This window comes from Homarus americanus, unplaced genomic scaffold, assembly GCF_018991925.1.
Source record: "Homarus americanus isolate GMGI-L3 unplaced genomic scaffold, GMGI_Hamer_2.0 scaffold56241, whole genome shotgun sequence".
NCBI lineage: Eukaryota > Metazoa > Arthropoda > Malacostraca > Decapoda > Nephropidae > Homarus > Homarus americanus.
In genome coordinates, this window is record NW_024740202.1 from 3,268,475 (window position 1) to 3,291,923 (window position 23,449).

Genomic DNA, 23,449 nt, shown 5'->3' on the forward strand with positions numbered 1-23,449 from the left:
CCAACTACCAGCGATGTGTTAATCCGTCTACGATAGGAAGGCCTGGAACCACACCTCACTCATATAACACCATCTGTGAGGGAATTACTACACCACGTGAGGCCCCTCATAACACCATATGTGAAGGAGTTACTACACCACGTGAGGCCCCTCATAACACCATCTGTGAGGGAATTACTACACCACGTGAGGCCCCTCATAACACCATCTGTGAGGGAATTACTACACCACGTGAGGCCCCTCATAACACCATCTGTGAGGGAATTACTACACCACGTGAGGCCCCTCATAACACCATCTGTGAGAATTACTACACCACGCCCCTCATAACACCATCTGTGAAATTACTACACCCCCTCATAACACCAGGGAATTACTACACCACGTGAGGCCCTCCTAACACCATCTGTGATTACTACACCACGTGAGGCCCCTCATAACACCATCTGTGAGGGAACTACTACACCACGTGAGGTCCCTCCTAACACCATCTGGGAGGGAGTTACTACACTACGTTTTTGCTGTTCAACACCTACATTAATCTGTATGTTCACTGTATGTTCCTTTACCTTTCTCTAACGAAGGCTTTTGTTAAACCACCAATGTATGTAATAAGTCATTTATGTCCAATGTATATTTTCAGCCTTCAGGCTGCAGAACTTTTTCAATAAACCGTCAATTATTATTATTATTATTATTATATACAGTACATACATTTTCTAAACAGCGGAGGAATGTTGAGGAGGCAGCTGTATTGCTCTTCCAGTGAAACTCTGCCTAATACAGTACAGGTTAGAGTCTTACATGTAACCTCACCTTATTGTCTGATCCATACCTGTATTTCTGGAGGCTGCCATTCCTCTAGTATTGGTAGGATTAAGTTATGTTTCCAATCTCTTGTTGTAAGTGATGCAGCTTTTGATAGAAATGTCCTGCTACCCATTCAAAGTACTAATACTGTATTGTCACTACTTACTGTCTTTAAGCAAATATAATCAGGGATTCAATAGAGTTTACATAAGAGAGGCTTAACTCGATCCTCTTTGGAACTGATCTGGGAATAAATGTTTCTGGGAAGTAGAGTTTATTCCTGCATACCTCACCTTCAGTAAACACAAATGACTGCATGGTTGCCACTTAATACTGCCCATTGATAGACCTTAATGTTAAAAGATCAATATTCTGACTTATTTGCTCCCTGTCACCAGCAGCACTGGGAATATTTTATCCAAACCATAGCTGTGTTAAGGATGACATGTCTGTGTGGCACAACTGGAGGGAATTAATCCAAAGGTCATGTTGTCTATAAATGAACTAGACAAAGTTATTATAGTTTCAGGATAACCACAACCACCCTTCATGATCTTTCTGAACTTGAATGGTAAAAATTACATTAATTAACAAACACTTTACTTTAAATATGATGAATCTAAATATGACTGGGAATAAAGCTACATATACAGCACTGTCACTGTGGTCTGGAAGCATATGATAAGTTGACACTGGCTTAAGAACTGGCAGGCTTTGTTGTGGGATATTTGCCTGGCCTGCAGGTCATAAGAACCTTTGTGAAAACATGAGACATTGACATTATTACACCACTCAGAACATCTCACCGTCCCATGCATCAAACATGTCATTGATGAAGAAGTCAATGAAGCCAATCTGAGACTTGGGGATGGAGCACGTGGTGCGGTCAAACTGTGGCATCACGATCGGCAGGCTGCGTTTCTTCTCTTCTTCAGTCTGATTGGATAATGAAATAATAGGTTTTAAAACAAATCTCATGACTTTGCGTACAAACCAATTTATGTAAAGTCATTTATAATTAATATCATAAAGTAAAACATGTATAATCTCTCTCTCTCTCTCTCTCTCACTATAAGACTTTTGAAAGACTCTTCCCACCAGTTCATCATCAAGACTCTAAAGAAATTTAACAGACGGCTACAATTACCCTTTTACACCAAAAACAAAAATCTAGTTAATGATTCACAAGTCCCTAATCACTTCTCTCTCTCTCTTACTAACTACAGTAATAAACATCATTCTTTACAGATCTGTTAATGCAAAACCGATGTATACCTGATTGAAGTACTCGTTAGCAATGCGATGAGCCCAGTCGATGTACAGGTGTAGAGGCCTCATGGGGTTACTCACGTCTGCACACTTGATCATCATCCTCTTGATTATGACTAAGTTCTCGGGGGTGCCAAAGGACATCAAGTCTGGGGAATCTCTTGCCCCCTGGAAGGTTAGCCGGCCACATCAAAATACTGTACTTCCTTATGAACCAAAATTTACTCAAACATAAACTACGGCCATTATGATTTTCTTTGCACTTATAAAACTATAATTTCCTCCAACTGACTGACTGACTGGTTCACATAAAATAATGACAAATAGACAAAAAGTGAAACCCATTACAGTATTTATTTTTTTAACTACACAGAAACAAGTCCCTGACCCATGTAGAGACTCCTAAGACTCACATATTCTAAACTCTTTGGGTGTGACGGCCACCTTGGAGCTACTACAGCAACATTACCCTGAGGCGTGTGATAAGAACATAAGGAGTCTGCAATAGGCCGGTTGGCCTGTGCATGGCAGCTCCTGTCGAGAGTTACAACCACTCTCTGTCATCCATGAATCTATCTAGCCTCCTTTTAAAACTTTCCAGCATTCCAGCACTTACTACAAAGTTGTTAAGCTTGTTCCACTCATCTACCACCCTATTTGTGAACCAGTTCCTTCCTATCTCCCTCCTAAACCTAAACTTATCCAACTTAAAATCGTTGCTACGAGTCCTATCCTGCTCGGATATTATAAGAACTTTATCTATATCTCCTTTATTGATTCCTTTCACACACTGCCGTTAAAAAATATTTCCTCACTCATAATCTATCTCCAATTTCTTTGTATGAATAAAAACTAGCCAATATTATGACTTACCGTAGTCTATACTGTAATAAAAAAGTTTCTACATTGGTTTTAGTTCACTAGAAACAGTAGAGGTGAGGTAAATATCAACCTTTTTCATGATAAAACCAAATTTTTCACAAGATTATCAAGTTCCCAAGAAATATGAATGTCAGAAATGGAAATCACTTTCTGTCATGACATACTAAAATTATGCTCTTTATTCTACCCTAAACCTGAAACTGTACAAAAGAATTCCAGTGACCTTGAGCACATGACCTAAGGCACCAACAGTAAGCTACACAACATGCTGAACTTTCTATATAAATCTCAAACACCTGACCTGATACTTCAATACCTTAGAACAACAAAAAATTGAATGAAAAAAAGTTGAATAACTGGCTAGAAATGAATCTATTTGTAGTAGAGTGTTTACAGTACAAAATACAGATGGTGAATGTTGAATAAAGACACTGTAAGAATGATGGTGATGATGAAACATTATTAATGGTGCTGGTGATGGTGAGATGGTGGTGTTGCATGCTGATGAGAGTGAGAGATTGATGGGACAATGTTTGATGATGTAATGTTGATGTATTAGTGATGATAGTGTTGATGACAGCAAGGTGTGGTGTCAGTCATGTTGATCAGAAGGAGATAGTGTGGTGACATAACCCACAACTGGCTGCTGATGTTAGATATACAATGAGACAACAAGTGGAGACGCTCACATCAAATGATGTCGTGTCATCATCCTTAACCGGTGTCTTGCTGTTGCCCGACATGTTGATAAACTTGCTGAGGTGCTCGAAGTGTTTGGTCATGTCTGTTGCCAGCACCATGTCGATGACGCTCTTGCGAACATGCTTGTAAGTGTCTCGATCCAGGGCTGCAACGTGCAATTGCAGGGCATGCATCAAGGTATTGCTAAGTGAGGGGTGAGTGCACAAGTTGACAATAATAAGGTACAGTACCATCTTGCTCAATAAAGCTCTGTAGACTTGCACATGATGGTCACACACCATCATACAGCAAAAAAAAAAAATCAATATAATGTACTATTGAGAATAAAGACAAAAGATGTCATCCCCACCTGGATAAATAACTCACAATTTAGCTTTTAAACCTTAAACAGCAGCTAACACCAACTGATGTTAGCTGTAGGATGTTTAATGTTTCTCGTGTTCCAGGTTTTGCACACATGGGGACGGATCAGAGAAGCCTTACCTGCCACCTAAGGGTTAAGCTCAACAAAACTCATGGGAAAGATTTCCGTGTTAATGTCCCAAGAGATGCAACTTACAAATGACCTGATGAATACCTGTGTCTGTGTATAAACTGCCAACAAAACCTTAACACACTCAATACTATCTACTATTATTCACTTCTCAAATAAAATGGTACAACAAATTCTCTCCAATATTTCTCATTTCCCATCACCGGTCAACTGAATGATAATAACATAAAGTTTATTAATTCATTACAATTCTCCTTTTCTCTCTTCAGGTTTATGACTTTTACTAAACTATTGTTAGACTTTAAATAAATAAATAAATAAATACAGTAAATAAATAAATAAAAAAAAAAAAATAAATAAAAAAAAAAAAATAAAAAAAAATAAAAAATAAAATAAATAAATAATAAATAAATAAATAAATAAATAAATAAATAAATAAATAAATAAATAAATAAATAAATAAATAAATAAATAAATAAATAAATAAATAAATAAATAAATAAATAAATAAATAAATAAATAAATAAATAAATAAATAAATATATATATATATATATATATATATATATATATATATATATATATATATATATATATATATATATATATATATATATATATATATATATATATATATATATATATATATATATATATATATATATATCAGTTGCCTCTGAAGATGTCTTGAATAAAGACGAAAGCTAAGGTGCTCCGTTGTTTCCCTTTTCCCGTGTGATTTTATCAAGATATATATTTATATATATATATACTGTAACAATAGTAAGTTTGTCATGTGGATCCTCAATTGAATTCATTTTTGCTTTTGTTTGTATATAACTGATAAAAGCAGATGGTGGCAGGCTGCATCCAGTGTTATGGTTGATTCAAGAGCTGATCATTTCCCTTTAAGGTCCCACTGCTCTTTTATGATTTATTCTTATATAATGATCAATATCAACTAAGCCCTGTCGACACAATTATAGCATAACAGTACCAACTAATACCATGTTTATTCTGCCTCTTCTACTATATTTAAGCAATACATCTCTTATTAGTGTTTATAACTGTACTCAGCTCCTATTGGGTACCATAACAACATACTCAGTTAGGTTATTACATGTGAAAAAGAACCAAAAGTTTACTAAATCTTCTTAACAGCTCAGCAACTGTGTTAAACTCATCCCCCACCTCCAAACAAGTTAACTCTACACATCTATAAACAATTTTAGTATCATTTAGGGACACCAGACTCACCAATTATTTATCTATAGTTCTAATACCTGGTGTACAGTCACTTGCATTAATATCTGGCATTGTGGCTGATGCTTTTTGAGAGATGTGGCACCTGTGGGTTTGTTTACATCGTATTAAAACTCCTGGAATGACCCCTAAGGAACGTCGCAATAATAGCCAGACTAAAGATTTTAGATAAACATTCCACACAGTTGCCACATCTCACAACAAACACCAGCCACTGTACCAGGTTATTAGTTTAAGTGACTGTACATCCTGATGGACTGTAAGTACTGTGCTACTACAGGTGATCAGCAACTAAAAAGCATTTGTGAGTGACTGTACCAAACTACCAGCAACCCTTCACTGTGAACTATCAAAAATACATCAGTTTGAGAAAATTAAAACAACAAAATCATCTAAAACACATTTATAAAATAATTTTGTAAAGTATAACTAACATGCATGGTGTAGATACTTATACCATACACTATATACAGTATAATTATAATATATTTCACAACCCTCAGTCCCCCTCAAAAAATCTTCCTCTCAATCATAGTTACAGAGTAGTGAGAAATATTCCTCCTAAAGTCTATTGTAAAGTCTATTGATTCTAGTTTAAACAAAAGCACAATAAATAAATCCATGACTAAAGAGATTTATAAGTCAACACTACATAAAGCACCACACTTTACTCTACTTATTTACCTTTATAAGTAATCATCTACTCCTCCTCCTTCTCACTACACAGGTTAAAGGGTAACTATCATAACTTCCTGCCTTCAGAGCTCAAATATAACTTGTCCACTGTATAAGTTAGGTAGAGCAGTTGTCATGGTTACATCCCATTTTATCTACTTCCCATTTTGTCAACTTCCCATTTTGTCTACTTCCCATTTTATCTACTTCCCATTTTGTCTACTTCCCATTTTATCTACTTCCCATTTTATCTACTTCCCATTTTGTCTACTTCCCATTTTATCTACTTCCCATTTTATCTACTTCCCATTTTATCTACTTCCCATTTCGTCTACTTCCCATTTTGTCTACGTCCCATTAGGTCATCATTAACTGGCAGTAAACAAAATGACCATAAACCATTCTCACTAAAAACAGATACAATAATAAAAAGATAATTACTATAACTGATAAAATTATAAAACAAAATAGAAATAAAGACAGAAGCTAAAATGCAAACAGACATAGGCTAAGTAAATATGAGGTCTGACAAGTAAAGCTATACCGAGAAGAAGCTACAAAAATAAACAAAGATATGAGAGCTTAATATGAATGAGGTTATTATATAATACTAAAAAAAATATTCTTCCCTAGACACTATGAGGTCTTTGCTTCCCTCTACTGTACTGTACCCTGACCAATAGTATCACACCCTCACTCGCTCCTTAACACGTGGGAAGTTTAATTGGTGGAAAATAACCCCCGCCTTCGTCCCTGCCCCACCTAGAACACACATCTGACATTTCCTCCTGCCTGTACAAATATATTCTTCTCGTAAAATAAAATACAATTTCTCACAAACTGATTCGTAAGTGTATAATGAACACTCGAGTAAATTAAGTCCCCCCCCCCCTCCCTCCCTCCCTCCATCCATCTTAAAAATGCCCTAAATAACACCTGGAGTCATATGAGAAACTAACTCAAATGAGAAGCTATTGAGGTGTTGACGCTGGGACCCCTCCAGAGTGGGTTAAGGTTGTAGACTTACGGATCTTGCCCTGGACAACCTGGTCTGTCAGTGTTACCACCTTATTGAAGTGGCTGCTGTTGCATTAGGAGATATTTTGTCTATTTTTTTACATCTGCAGCGAAACCTCTATTTAACGGACTATATGGAGAGGGAAAACCGTTATATCGAGGGTCCGTTAGCTATGAAACCCCCATCTAACGGATTATATCGATAGAGAAGTCTGTCATGCGGAGGTTTCACTGTGCTGTATTGGATCTCAGGAAGTTGCCACAGAATATAAATTTTGGGATCTGTTTATTAGTCCACTACAAGACCTATTACTAAGCCTCACCGGATCTTGAGTCAACCACCTGATCACATGAGACTCAGTGACTGCCCCTGGTGTGAATAGGTGAGAGAGTGCTGCTTCTCTTACCTGCCTGGATAATATGAATGTAGGACGTTTCGACCAGGATGATTACGACCTAATTTAACCTAACCTAACCTTGGCAACAGCAATCGTCGGGTGGTCCAAACGTCCGCTCACCAGATACTATACCCTGCTGCTGAGCATGTTAAATCCTGTGGCTAAAAAGGTGGGAGCTGCCAGAAGATGTCTAAGTCTCTTTCCTCCTTTAGTCATGAATAGAATCTAATATTTCAATCCTTCATGTCTATCTTTGTTCAGTCTTCAATATAATGTCATCAAACTAGATTCTCATCAAGTGGAATATAGAAACACTGACACCTGAAGCTCGACTACTCTCCACCTCCATCAACCTTTCCACCTCTCTGTACTAGAACACTATTGTACCTGATATTTATATGGTTACACAGTTTGGGTAGATTATCTTTTTTATCTACTTCAGGTTTGTTGTCGTCCACTGCAATTAAAATTATAAAGAAACACTGGACTAATCAAGTGAGTTTCCTTCTACACTCTTCAGCCCTTCCATCTCACTCATTAACCCTTTGAGGACGATGGTTTAACCTTTTGAGAACGATGGTTTAACCTGCTGAGGATAATTGTTTAACCTTTTAAAGACGATGGTTTAACCTTTTGAGGACGATGGTTTAACCCTCCAAGACTAAAAGGGTTAAGTGCAGTACTGTTTATGCTATCATCAACATGCAATATTTACAAAACTTGAGAATAGTATTTACTTAAACATACCAACTGAGCTACTCCAAATAATAAATATTATGTCAACATATTTATACTGCATTAAAAATATTAATTAACTACAGAGCAAATGTCTAATGGCAACTATTTACGGGTACAGTACAGTACTGCTGACTGGCTGGTGACCGGCTGTTGGGTAGTAAAGCAAACTGTTAAGATTGGTCTAATATTTTCTTACCAGTTGTGATTCAACAAGCCAGCTGTGTTAAGTAAAGAATTGTTCAATAAAAAAATGTTTGCTCATGTAACATCCACAAACAGTACATTGATGTTTTACCTTATGTTTATTACAAAAGATACAGTCCAGTACACTCTATACACTAACTCTGGCACACAGTACATATCAATATCACATTTTTCTAAAACATTATCTTCACACACAACTAAATCACTAATTTCTTCACAAATATTTAATGAAGAAATCAGAAAAAAAAAATCCAAAGGTTAATCAGACATACAGTAAAATAAGGTACTTCTCTGTCATACACAAGTTATTCAACACCCAGTACTGTAAGTTAAACACACAGCCCTCAACACATGTGGTCTACTCTACAACACAACTAAAATAACTACACTCTACAGTACAGTGGATATGTGTCTGCATAACTGTATTTCTATGAAAGGATATTTATGTATGTACAGTATGTATGTATGTATGTGTGTGTGTTATTACCTATTAACTGGATAGAGATCACGTAAGATACCTATAATTAATGCATATATTAATCTATAGTAATTATAGATCAACAACTATTAGTGTTAATAGTCAGTTAAGTGCAATAAATTACTACCCCATACACACAGAAAACAACAACTATGACGTTTGTGACACTTTAACACATCTCCTATAATGTTTGTGACACTTTAACACATCTCCTATGATGTTTGTGACACTTTAACACATCTCCTATGACGTTTGTGACACTTTAACACATCTCCTATGATGTTTGTGACACTTTAACACATCTCCTATGACGTAGTGACACTTTAACACATCTCCTATGACGTTTGTGACACTTTAACACATCTCCTATGCTGTTTGTGACACTTTAACACATCTCCTATGCTGTTTGTGACACTTTAACACATCTCCTATGCTGTTTGTGACACTTTAACACATCTCCTATGATGTTTGTGACACTTTAACACATCTCCTATGACATTTGTGACACTTTAACACATCTCCTATGACGTTTGTGACACTTTAACACATCTCCTATGACGTTTGTGACACTTAACACATCTCCTATGATGTTTGTGACACTTTAACACATCTCGAACTGTTATCTAAATCACTGAACTCAAATTATATGTTATGGTCAGTAAGGAGTGAAATACCTTTATAAATGTTGACACGGTCGTCCGAGTGCGAGTACTTGAAGGACACAGCCGCGTGGTGAGATTCCAAGACACTCAGGTCATTGTAGAGGATAGCTAGTTCATTGTCTGTGTTGCAGAGGAATGCACTGAAAGGAAAATTATTATTATAGAACATGTAGCCCGTGTTATCCATGGAGGCAGTACCATGAAAAAGAACAACCATAACTAATACAAAAAATAAATAAATAAATAAATTGAATGCAAGATGTCACCTCTTACCAATACATCATCACTCACAGCAAAACTCATTCCTCTCTACCAACAACTACTCTCAGTGTACCTGTTTTTGCCGGGGTGATCGACGTCGTGAACAACCGCAGCGATGAGGGACGCCGCAACGTCGAGAGGATCTAACAGCTGTCCCAGTCGCTCCTGGTTGAGGAAGTACGCAGTCGCTTGGAGGACATCGGAAGCATGAGTGGAGTTGTGGTAAGTATTGTCGGAGTGGTAGTTCGCTTCTATTAGCGTCAGCCAATTTTGTATGGTTTGTTCATCACAGCCTAGTGTATCCGGCACGTGAAATTTACACATCAGACTCATACCGAGCCACACTAGCGGTCTGTTAGTGAGAGAAGGAAAACAATATGAGTACTGTCTTCCTCATCAAGTATTCCTCATTAGATTACCTTGAAGGACGATGTTATTTACACTATAGAGATACAGTGGGGTATGCTATAACGAACGGATCCTACTACGAATATTCCTATAACGAACGGTTTTACCTATAAAATTGAGAATGCTATAACGAATGCAACTTCTACAACGAACGCGGCTGAATACGGGACTATTTCGTCTGGCGCATGAATATTGTTGTACCGCGGCTCACAACAGGAGCGTCAGGCGCCATCTTTGTCTCATTGTGTAGCCAGTGCACCACTGTTATTGTTGAAATTTCGTCTTTTGATGTGGAAATTTGTGTTATTTGTATAACTATTTTGTTATACAAGTGTACAATTGCAACAATGAATCGTCCAAAAAGAGTGAGAAAGCTAATAACCCTTGAAACTAAGAAAGAAATCATAAAGAAACGTGAGAATGGAACAAGCATTGTGAAACTTAGTGATGAATATGGGATGGCTAAATCGACTATATGTACGATTTTGAATAAAGAGGAGTTAAAAACTGTGCAAGTGGCTAAGGGAATCTTTAGACTTAGCAAAGCAAGGTGTAATGTGATTGAAGAGATGGAAAATTTACTCTTAGTGTGGATAAAGGAGAAAGAAATGGCAGGTGACAGCATTAGTGAAGCTATAATTTGTGAGAAGGCTAAACAATTGTTTGAGGACCTTAAAGCCAAGACTCCCAGTGGAAGTGATAGTGATGTGCCAGTGTTTAGGGGTACCTGCATGCTGAACAACACTAAGGTAAGGTAAAGTACCGTATCTTTTACATTTTCCACAGAAAATTTTCAGTGTTAAGTGGTTGTATTTGGGGGCCTGGAACGGATTAATCCTATAACGAACGAATGCTATAACGAACGAGGTTCTAGAACCAATTAGATTCGTTATAGCATACCCCACTGATACAGTAAAAAATTAAGTTACAGACATCTAAATCTATTACACGGAGAATAGGGGGAATTCTTGGAAATTTTTATTGTACTGATGATGTTACTTACTGTACACATTGACTCTAAATTGTCTACATTAACTACAGGTACAGTAGACACTTTTTTTATACAGTATTAAGTATAAACAGATGTCTATATATACATCAGTGTAAGAACATATATCTTTACCCTTTGTATCCGAGTTATCCTCCGAGCTGAATAAAATCATCTGACGTTAACCAGACAGCATACTACTGGTCCTGGTACAGAGTGTCGTCCCGTAGCACAGAGCTCTATGTACACTCACTCACCTTTTGTCTGAGATTTTTTCAAGTTTAATGACGTCAAAGTTCCAGGACAAATCATCTGCCAGGAGCTCTCGTATCGCTGCAGAGGCTTGTTGATGGAGGGCTGGTAACGACTGCCGCGACAGCTGACTGACCTTGACGGCTGTGTCGTTACTGCTGCGACGACCAGAAAGCAGTGGCTTTGGGCCTTGCTGTTGAGATCCAGAAGACTTATTTTTTTATTACTGAACAAAGAACAATATAATAAATTCTATCTTTTGACAGACAGACAAAACCAACTCAATCTCCTCTACAAGATGTATTAATGATCGTGTACAGTGTATAAGTGATAGATGTTAGAACACAAGAATTAGTGGGAGTTATGTATCTTACTACAATAATAATAATAATAATAATAATAATAATAATAATAATAATAATAATAACCCATTTTCTATATTAATCAATATATGTAAGTGTCTCCATTACATCTCCTGACACTCCTAAGTGATAGCGAAAATAATTACTGTATTACTAAATAATTATAATTTTGTTCACACAGTTCTGTTTCCTGTTCATATTTAAGCTCATATAAACTTTAGGTGTAATTGATGTTCTGTTATTTCTATTTATATTCAGTACTTTATTTTACTGTATTATTTCCCTCTACTGTATATAGTACTCTATTTTACTGTATTGATCATAGCTGTTGAAGGGTGATGACTGGTTCCTACACCTACAGCAGCCATCATCCACATTACCAGCTGCAACGTTTACTTCTACCTCTGAGTGTGGGAAGTGTGGAATAACCAAGAAGTGAGATGAAAGTGAGATAAAGCCCAACATGAGGCAGATTGGGAGAGAGAAGCAACAAGCTGAGAAGATATTTGGAAAAAATCTTTGCATTAGGTATTGATTAAGATGTTAGTTATAAGAGACCTCAAGATGCATCGCTACCAGCCACACCTACCGCGAGGAGTCCCCCAAGGAGGTCAGTTGCTACGGGATCAGCGGGCACTGGTCTGACGTTATCTGGGGTTGCCGATATCAGCTGGGGAGAGTAGAGTTCGGTTGAGCGCAGTATCTCCAGCACCTTCTCCAGGGCTTGTGCAACGTAGGCCGGGGAGTTCTCTTGAGCGGCGTTGATGATGTTGAAGACTCTGGTGATTGGAGCCTCGATGGTGAGAGAGTGGAGTTTGACCAAACTCTGGCGACGGATGATGTTCTGAGTCCCTGCGGGTGAGTGGACGCGTCACCACATTGAACTGGTCTAAAGGCTCTGGTAAACTTTAATAATTTTCAGCTTAATGACGGAGCAATTTTGGATAAAAGTGACATCATATATAATATTGACAATCCAATAAAGACAGTTCATACATACAGTTGTAAAGGAAAATAAATCAAAGGACTGTGCACAAGAAAAGCTGAAAACTGCTACAAAGTGTTGACCTAACTACAAAAGTCTCACTCAAGCATTTAGGTTTCCACGAAGCATTTTAAGTACTGTACATAGTTACCTTGTACCTCTAAAACAATGAAAAGATTTACTTAAAAGCTTTTATTATACAAGCTGTGCGTCTTCACCATCTGTGCCCTGTATGATACCAACCACAAAACCGTGTGACAAACTCTAAGGCATTGGTGAAAGTTCTTAAAATGCAGAATATTACACAATTTTACACCAAGATGACAATTTATTCTGCTACTACTGTACTGACATATACTATGTGTGTGTGACACCAGACGAATTAAGTTACAATGCTGTTTGACAACAGAGCCATGCATGTTATAACATTTATGATGAGACACATTGTATGTATGGACACATCTCAAGAGTAATAACTACTTGGCAAACAGCACATATTTTATCATCATTCCTGGTGTGGTTTTTGAAGGAGTTATCAGTCATGGAGGGGCTGCACTGCTGCACCCTAATCATGCACAATTCTCTCACGACGGCAGATTATCACATCGACACGGTCACAACACACATGGTAAGCAAAGCCGAATTGTGTCTGACTGGATGTGTCTTCTCTCTACACTTGGTGATACATAATGGTGTTCATATGTCCTCCGTGTTGCCAGTAGTATCAAACAACTGTGATATCTTCTGTGCCGACTATCTCCCCTAAATTTAATGATGGTATTAATGACAGCAGCTACATAAGACACGGTAATTACTGCCCCGCATAACAGACAATTCGATGTAATTAATGACTGTAATTCAATAATGTAAAATAATTTGGTTTATTAAGTCATTTTAATCCACACTAACAGTAGATGCCTCGTGTTGATATCTTTTGTATGTTGTTAATAAAGGATTTTAGACGTTGGTGATATTGTTTCTCACGTGGCTGTTTAAAGGCATATTAAAAAAATCTGATCACCGAGTCTCATTCTTGCGCTGTGGCGCCACTGATTAGGACATGACAGACCCAACTGACTCGAGGTGTTATTGTTCATCACCTTCCTTTGTCGAGATACTAACATATACAGTACCAGTAGTCTGTTCATTATCTAGCCGTCAGACTCGTCCCCGCCCAGCAATATGATGTATGGTTTTTGTGATTGGATAATGTAGCAGTATCCTCTGTAGAAGTAAATTTTTATGGGTCAATCTACAGCACTTATTGTTTTATGACTGGCCAATCACAAGCCAAGATGAGAGAAAGAGGGCGGGGCTATTTGACATTTCCATAATCAAGAGACTATAGTACCTACCACTACTGTACTCAGATCATTTGCTCTTCAACTCCTGTGCTGTACTGTATCAAGAGGTGCCTTGCGTAAAGTGAAAGATGCAGACAATTTTCTCCAAGCACATGAAGCACGAGGGGTGCAAGTTGTGTCGTGAAGTGCGCAGTGAAGTACTAGAACTCTTTTAATGTAAGGTGAAGCAAACTGTGGTGTAACGTAAACTAAAAACTAAGAAAAAAATAGCAAAAGTTCTGTATAATTTACAGTGTTCTTCTATGTTAAGGCGAGTGAATAAAACGTGTGCTAATGCAAAACTGGGGAGAAGGCATCGAGTCCCATACTAAACCTATGACAGAGGATTAGGGACACTGTTAAATAAGTTGCCTTTCCCCCGCCACCCAACAAAAGCTACATCACGTGACTCAATAAGCAATCGGAAACATTATGGTATTACATCAACATAACAATAGTCTTAATCCTTTTATTGTTCAAGTTAAGATATTACAGTACCGATGAATTTTGCTTTTATTTCAGCACTGTACCACAATATAAGTCTTTTTCCATTTCTGCCAATTCAGGGAACTTAAAAGGAAACTGTATCAACTAATGTAGCAGTGAGTCAAGCTGTAGTAGAGAGTCAGGTACTAGTGTTGATTATAGTGTTATCTTTTGAGGTAGAAGCTATGAGCACATTTACAGGAGTTGCAATATTGATAGTGAAATATTAAACGTAAAGTGTGTGTAGATGATAACTGATTTGATGGATGGGTTCCACATATTTTCTCCATTTTTTTTTTTTTTTAGCCATACCTAAAGTTTTCTTTTTAGTCAGAGTATAACTGATGAGCGACCTATATCACTTTATATTACAGACAGTGGTATTTAACTCTTTGGCTGCCTCATAACACCACTCTGAACATGAACCTTGAATGACAATCAACATTATTCATTAGGATAAATGTTGAAAGATGAATTTTTTAAGATTATTCTAAAGTTCTTTGTCATTTTAAATCCTCCTTCATAACATAATACAGTGACCCCTCGTTTAACGAACACCTCGGTTAACGTAATTTCGATTAACGAACTGCCTTCCATAAGGATCTTCAATTCGGTTAACGAAAAAAAATTCGGTTAACGAAGTTCTTACGAACCGACCTCAACATGTTTTTGCTTGCACTGACCGGGCAACCAGCTTTAGTATCAGTCCGCCAATACATTAATCGGTTCTAGGGCTTAAATTCCTTACTATTTTAGTAAATATCAAGAAGTTTATACTATTCAATAATTTTAAAAGTTTAATATTCAATTTTTTAGTCATTTTAACAATTATTGAACATAATTGAAGGTAAAGTGACTAGTTTAATGCTGCATCCAGCCTCTTAACACAGCAAACAGGAGTTAGTCTCTCTGTTTTCACTGGAGGTAACATCTTGCTTGAGACTCTCTTCAACTAAACGCTTTTTTTCTGTGTTTCCAAGCAAATTATTGGTCATTTTGAAATATATTTTACATATTGACAATATATAATGCAGTGCAGTGTTGATTTAAAGAAAATAATCTTGAATTACACCAAGAGAGCTAAAATTTTATGGGTGAAATGGAGCCATGGGGTGACTTCTTCCACCCCAATGCCTTCTCTTCTTCCTTCTCCTCCACCCCCATTCTAAATCCCATCATCATCATCATCCAGGAGCCTTCTACATACACACCTCAAAGTAAGTGAACTTTTCTACCATTTTTGTTGAATTTAGGAAATTTTCGGTGAGCTGGAACCAATTACCCAAAAACCCATTGAAACAATGGTTTCGGTTAACGAAATTTTCGGTTCACGAACGACCTTCTGGAACGGATTGAGTTCGTTAACGGAGGGGTCACTGTACTGTACTATGTCTCGTACTGTCTCCCTCACCACTGTACAAACCATCATCTCCTCCACCAAAACAAACTTCTTATGAACACTAAGATTTCTCTCCAAATCTTATCCCTGTATTAACCCTTTGACAAGTTTGTAACACACATACACCAATCAGTGGGTGTGAAGGCATCTCAGCCCTCCAGGAACATCTGTATATCCTGATGATAATTCTCCCACGATCCAGTACAGTGCCACTTAAGTGTTATCGAGGCTCAAGGTCATGCTCGGCCTCATTCGCCCTGAAAGCTATACACACCCAAGAGATAAAAAGGAGGTGTGATGACTGGTAGAAAATAAAGACGTGTGTGTGTGTGTGTGTGTGTGTGTGTGTGTGTGTGTGTGTGTGTGTGTGTGTGTGTGTGGTGTGTAACTTGTCAACAACGACCTGTTAGTCACTCTCATCAAAGAATTTCCCTCAAACTAAACTTGTTGGGCGTACTGAAGCGATGGGATTTTAATTTTTTCCCCTTGTAAAATATGAAATTTTATTATATTATGCATGACAGAAATACTTTCTAGAATCTTATGATAAACACACTGTAATAAGCATGGACAATACCCACACACACTAACTCACTCTGATAAGCATGGACAGTACCCACACACACTAACTCACTCTGATAAGCATGGACAGTACCCACACACACACACTAACTCACTCTGATAAGCATGGACAGTACCCACACACACACACACACTAACTCACTCTGATAAGCATGGACAGTACCCACACACACACACACACTAACTCACTCTGATAAGCATGGACACTACCCACACACACACTAACTCACTCTGATAAGCAGGACAGTACCCACACACTAACTGCCCACAGATGACAGTAATATTCCATCTGGAGCTCTAAATCATTATCATCACTTATGTGGGTTTGTCATGATTACTCTTTGGCCTACATAAATGACTGGCAACCGCTCACTGGTAAAGTAAGGCTTGGCTCTGAATAAGTCCAAAGCTTCATTGGAGCAATCTTGGCTACAGTTCTAAGAAAGTTTGTCTTGGTATGACATTAAGTAAGGGTGATGCCTAAGGCTTCTGTGTTATATGATGATAGAGTGGTCACAATTTATTCAGAACTGTGCAGTACATCACAAATGTTACGACATATTAAGCTATGAATCTGGCTTCGCAACACTGAAGGAAACTAAGACTGGCTGGGCTGTGCATTACCTCATTCTGCTATGTATGTGATGTTTTCTTGTTGTGATGAGGTTGTCAATTGTCTGGTATTACAACAGGTATCTTGTGAGACCGAGGCAAAATATCTTTACAAAAGGCGATTGCTCTACACAATACCTCTACATTAAACTGTACATAATGCTCCACTTTTGTGATAAAAAGTAGGTGAACAAAGTAAAAGTAATCTTCCCTTTGATAGATTTTGATGGAACACTTTTTGTACATCATATAAATCATTCCACCTATTAACTTAGTGGAGTTAAGAGGAAGTACCAGTTTGTTAATAGTTAATGGAAACAATATGGAATGAACGAAGATGTATAAACTCCCATTCAAAGTTCTCCTGTATATATTTATCACCACAAAAGTGCAACTCAAACTTGATCTCTGCTACTGTCTCCTACAACACAGATTAATACAAGTTGAAGTAGTAGTTCTCTGTTGACGTAATACTTGAATGTCTCTCTTTTATTTTGGCTTTAGCTCTACTCAGTCCGGAATAGGGTGCTTAGTGAGGGCATTCTCCAGCGTGTACCCAGCAGCACAGATAACACCAGTGAATACAGGGATATAACACAACAGATTAAAGTACTCCACCAAGTAACTCCACACATGCCAGACAATTATTTGCTTGTGATCCCCCAATGAAAAATTTTATACATTACCCATTTTCTGTGATTAGAGAATATACAGTGAGAAGTATTACGCATCACAGTTTATACAAGTACAGTTACTACATATGTTGAAGAGTCTTAGGTCACCCTTGTCTCCATCCCACTTAAATTAGTCAACACAGCACACACAAGAGGACCACAACCAAACAAACACATCTAGCACACTGGGACCTTCACACAAAACAGCCCCCTTACCCTCTACAAAGTTCAGACTCTCAAAGTTCAGGTTGCGGTTAAAGGTAAACTTCTCTCGTTCAACGGGGGCACTCAAAACGCGTCCCGGGTGATCGTTTTCTACAGGAGGCCCCCCTAGTAAAGTAAAAGCTGTCGGATCCATAAAGTGAGTTGATTCAGATCCTGGTAATATAGAGGCTTAAGTGCAGTCACAACCTGTCTTTTAGTTCAACAGTTTAAGATAAGAGATACTGTACTGTAACTCTCTCTCTCACTCATTTATTAAACTCTTTCCTACATCACTTCATCTTTCTTGCCTGCACATTTTCTGGAAACTGCAATTAAACTTTGTTATAAATTAAAACCTACTACACTGGACCCCTGCGTAATGGAATGGACTTGTTCTTGAACAAGTGGCCGTATCGAGGATTTCCATAACGCGGGGGTCCGGTGTATACAAATATCACTGAAAAGAAAAATAATAAATAAGGAGAAGCTTCACTACCCAACAACTGGATCTGTAATAACATGTGATATATCAATAAATAAAAGTGGAAAATTTTCTCATAAAAACTTTGCAAGACAAAAGGTTAAATTTACAGAATTTAATTAGTTCAATATACAACACTACAGAACTATTAATGTACAGGTAGACAGATACCACTACGTACAACCATAACCCTGAGTCACACCAGATAATGAACACCTTAAGGCAGCCACGTGGTTCTCTTTGCTCACTAAATATCTCTGCTGTAGAATGTTGGTGAGTGTCAGGTCTACTGATACAGGAGTTTAATGCTCATTTATTATGTCATTAGAAATCTTATTCTTTGTTTTCGGTCATATTTAAATTTGTAGAGACGAACTGCAAAAATTCACGTATTAATCATATCTGTCCAGTATGTAATATGATTCCCAATTTTTAGGAATTAGTACTGTAATATACTGTACTAATTCCTAAAAATTGGGAATCATATTATGTACTGGACAGATACTGTACTGTACTATATTGGACTACATCTGAACACATAGTGAATTTACCTGACTTAATAAAATAATTTTAAACAAAAGGAAAGGGAATCAAAATCATGAAAAAAGTCAAACTATAAAAGAAACACAAAGTAGAGCACTGTATCAATATATGAAGCATTACTTAGTGACTAGTGAAGTAAAGTACAGTACTGTATCAATATATGAGACATTACTTAGTAAAGTACAGTACAGTACTGTACAGTACTGTACTTTACAGTACTCTGATAACCTTAATTTCCATCACTATCACCAACATGCTTCCTGTCCTCAAGTATGTTTCACTACATGCTGAACCGGGAGAAATATATACAAGTATGTTTACATTTTACACAATACTTCTCCATTGGCAAAAATGGAGGATTCATTCTGAAATCATATTCTGTAAGTGAATGAAGACCAAGTAACTTTGTGGAGACAACAAGTCAAGAGCTCATAAAACTAAGCCCCACAGCCTCTGCTTGTGCCTGGCATCTACAAACCATTTTCGGTTAATGAACAGATAATACTCCAACTCCATACAGAGGTCACAAAGATATTCCCTTGGTAATAAAGTACACTGTAAGGGGAGAAGAGTTAAAGGGATCAAACCTGACCAGCCACCATCGGTCCAACTCACTTCTGCACTCCACAGTCTGGGATAAAGAGTTGCTCAAACCTACACAACTACAAGGACTATATCAGGGCCTAATCACCTGATAAATAAGATGATAAATAATTTAACTCCACTTTTGGGGCAGATGCCACACAAGCACTCTGAGCACTTGTACTTGCCTGACAACCTGACTGTGACTCAGCTGGAAGAAGGTCAAATTGCCTGTCTGTTGATCTGATATTCATGACTTGTTTCCTTCTCTTTTGGGAATTGGCTGTGAAGGGAGAAGTGTAACTAATTCACAAACGAGTGTCGGTCTTATAGCGTCTACGGCTTAATCAGAACTCACGGTTATGATTAATGAGCAATAAAAAGGGATTATAGGACTACTACTCCTTTAATGGCTACAGGGAAGAGATAAATGACCTTCGACATCACTTGCCAGAACACACCCCTGACACAGCCTACCTTACCCAGGAGGCTGTAGGAATTGAGGGACACCATCCCAGTAAACTTAATACAGGAGAAATTAGCAGGTGTTAATGTGAGGCCCCAACAGGCACAGTGTGTATCTACAGTGGAGAAGGTATACCATCCAACTTGAGCACAGTGTATAGTACTGTACAAGAGGGTGGTGGAAACAACTGTTGCCAATTTGGTGATTCTAAATTGGATCTGGAGACCAACTACAGTATAGTGTACCACTTCCTCTCTTCTATACTTTAAGTTCTATTGAGATACTGTATTAAGACAGTGATTTTCTACCAATTTCGGGGGAAAGTCAAGACGACACAATTATGTACTGTACTCCAATTTACTTTAGTAACACTGGAGCCTCACTCATGGAAACAGCTGGCAGTCATCCACCTTGGTCATTTGCAAATAAAATACAGATAATAAACAATATGTCAGATGTGCCATAAACACGACTCACCTCAAAAATACACCTTTGTATACTGTACACTGAAGTGTATCAGGAAACATGTGGTAAAAGTAAAGGAGTGCAGAAGAATTTTTTAGCAGCTGACAAAAGGCTAGAGGTTGATATACTGTGAAGACTGATGTCTGTGATAAGTCTGGGACTCAAGGGTTGAAGTCAAGGCAATTGGTAACAAGGTTCACACAAGAGTATCTGCTGGCTCTCTGTTTTTAAAAATAATCAGTGAATTAATGTTAGAAATTAATTCATAATCCATAATTCAGCTTGGTCAGTAGCAACTTACACAAAACTGTACAGTACAGTACAGTACTATGATGAGAGAGCACCTCTGTCTCAGAGGACAGGTGCCCCCAGATGAAGCAGCTCTGCCAAGAGTTGTTCTGGTACCATAATCTAACAGGTCACTTGTCATCATCATAAGCCATATGAAAAATCTCTTACTATTTCTAATTTTCTGACCCAATAATTTATTTCCTTTTTTATTAATCTATAATTGTTTGTTCCTTTAAAAGTAAAATAACTTTTTCTATCATGAAATAATCCTATGAAACATAAATATATCTCCACATGATCACCAACTTACCATCGCTGTTCAGTGAGCGTATATCATGTGAGCCTTTCCTCAGGGATTTGATGGAGCCCCGAGGATGAAAGTGGTCTACCGTAGAGAACTCTAGTCGGTCCAGTGCGTGAGTGTCACTCATGTAGATATAATACTCATTTTTCCTGAAGAGAAAAAAAATGTCTCACATTGGAATATGCTAACTTGGGGCACCTATTTTAACTACCGGTACTGGTTTATCCCCCCCAACCTGTCACCTTGACATGACGACAACCAAAGTTTTAATGAAATGACCAAAGTAGAAGTTAAGTTACTATTGAGGCAGTGTTGTGTTGTGTTTAATTTGTTAATGACTACTGCAGCTGTGTCCTCTATTTAAACTACAGTACCTAAAATCTCACAATAATAACTAAACAGTTCATGATGGAGTTTTCCATAACATCTTAGCCAGAGTAAATTTCTGCACATACTAATGTTAAAGGATAGCAAAAAGAATCAAAATATTGGCCATATAATTCTGAGATTTGTCTTCATTACCTTGCAAGACATGGAGTTCAGATTGTGAATTACTGTAAAAGGAGCCACAACAGTGACCAGGGGAAAGACAACTGTGACAAGTTACCAGGGGGCATAGATCCTGTGGGGGGGGGGAGGGGATGCATCCCCCTCCATACTCAAGTAGAAATATTTCCTATATAATCTTTATAAAACCATTGCATTTCCAATTTCCCAAGCTTAGTTCAAACTTCACCCTTACTGAAGCATGTCTCTCTAGCTGAATTCGAGGGAAGTGCTCCGAGATTCTGAGTTTTCATTGGCTGGCTGATTCCACCACTTTGAAGGGACATCCAATGAGAATCCATAGATTAAAAAAAAATAAAAATAAAGCAGTTAGTTGTGTGCACAAGTTGCCCAGGAGAGGACGCCATTAGTTTTAACTACAAAAGTAATGAGTGGATGTTCACCCTGGTAATTAAGTATCATAATGATGATGTAAAAACAATGTAATATTTAGCTTATATTAAATAATGTGTTGATTGAGGGTTAAGGAAATTTATGGTTTTGTCCATTGTACCTTGGCTTACCAGGAGTATTTTTTGGTATTGTACAACATTTGTAAAAAATTGAATAAATGCCTTCTTATTTTTGTAAGCTATTTTTATAGTCTAATAAACATGCTTGAAGACATCTAGTTTTATAGTTACAGAATATATACTATACTTCATTTACAAATCTCGGCATAACCTAACCTGATGACACTAGAAGTTACAGAGTTTATACAAGACATCCCAACTGAGTGTCATAAGGCTTACAAGACAAACAAACTGGCAGACCAACAAAGGTTTCTAAACAGTACCAGACACAACAGACAGCAATAAGTTACCTGGTAAGAGGAGCAACAGGGATAACTTTTGAGGGCAGATGGACTGCGCCTCCAGATTTCCGTCGACAAGTGACCACCCCTTCCCATTCTCTTCCTCGTCTCATTTGCATATTAACAGCTTCTGAGATGTCGAGGTTCACCTAGAAGCAGTAAAACAGTCGTCAAATTAATGTATTCTTTTATATAGTAGCAAGAGATGAATAAAATGCTGACATAAAGCATATCGGTATGGAGGCAATTTTATCCATTCATCAAATTGCCAAACTCCACTCTTAACTCCCTCTGGTCATAAAAGTTAACCAACACAGACAGAAGGAATTGATGTACAGTACCCAGACCGTAGTAGTAGTGTGTGTGTGTTGTAAGTGTTTTAATCCCTTCAACTTTATAATTCACTGCATCATCACCCCTTCCACTATCTCTAATCATTAACAATAATACTCTTTACTTTTTTATTGGACTCAATCTCTGTGAGGTATACAGTAGGTAACTTACTCTAGGCTCTCCAGCTTTGTGGTCAATTGGCTGTCTGTGGTCCGTCCCCGCTCTTTGGTGCTCCAGTGATGTTTTAAAATCGACGGAGGATCTGTGGTCAAAGGCTCGTATATCTTGCTTGTGGCTGTCGGAAATGTGTAACTCCCACAAGTTGCGACCGGCCACGTCCTCTAAGGAATACCCTAAGATGTTTTCACACGCACGATTAACATACTGTTGAGAGAAGAGATAAATAAGGATTACTTAAAAACACACATCCAAACGTTTACGCTTTATGGCATTTCTCAAGAACTAAATATATATATA

At 37.6% G+C, this 23,449-nt stretch overlaps 1 protein-coding gene across 4 annotated transcripts in view; it reads right to left on the reverse strand.

The window, feature by feature from the left end:
* The window catches only part of LOC121875355 (high affinity cAMP-specific and IBMX-insensitive 3',5'-cyclic phosphodiesterase 8B-like), a 42,021-nt gene that overhangs the window by 2,862 nt on the left and 15,710 nt on the right, over positions 1-23,449 (reverse strand). For 2 of the 4 annotated variants that reach the window (XM_042379889.1, XM_042379892.1), the window contains 11 exons: positions 23,144-23,356; positions 22,649-22,788; positions 21,286-21,428; positions 18,160-18,288; positions 12,452-12,714; positions 11,506-11,693; positions 9,926-10,204; positions 9,604-9,731; positions 3,651-3,808; positions 2,086-2,247; positions 1,617-1,746 (listed from right to left, as the gene is read on the reverse strand). In XM_042379889.1, coding sequence (XP_042235823.1) covers positions 1,617-1,746; positions 2,086-2,247; positions 3,651-3,808; positions 9,604-9,731; positions 9,926-10,204; positions 11,506-11,693; positions 12,452-12,714; positions 18,160-18,288; positions 21,286-21,428; positions 22,649-22,788; positions 23,144-23,356 — 1,933 coding nt within the window. The remainder of the gene's footprint in view (positions 1-1,616; positions 1,747-2,085; positions 2,248-3,650; positions 3,809-9,603; positions 9,732-9,925; positions 10,205-11,505; positions 11,694-12,451; positions 12,715-18,159; positions 18,289-21,285; positions 21,429-22,648; positions 22,789-23,143; positions 23,357-23,449) is intronic. The other 2 variants (XM_042379890.1, XM_042379891.1) reach the window with 2 other exon arrangements.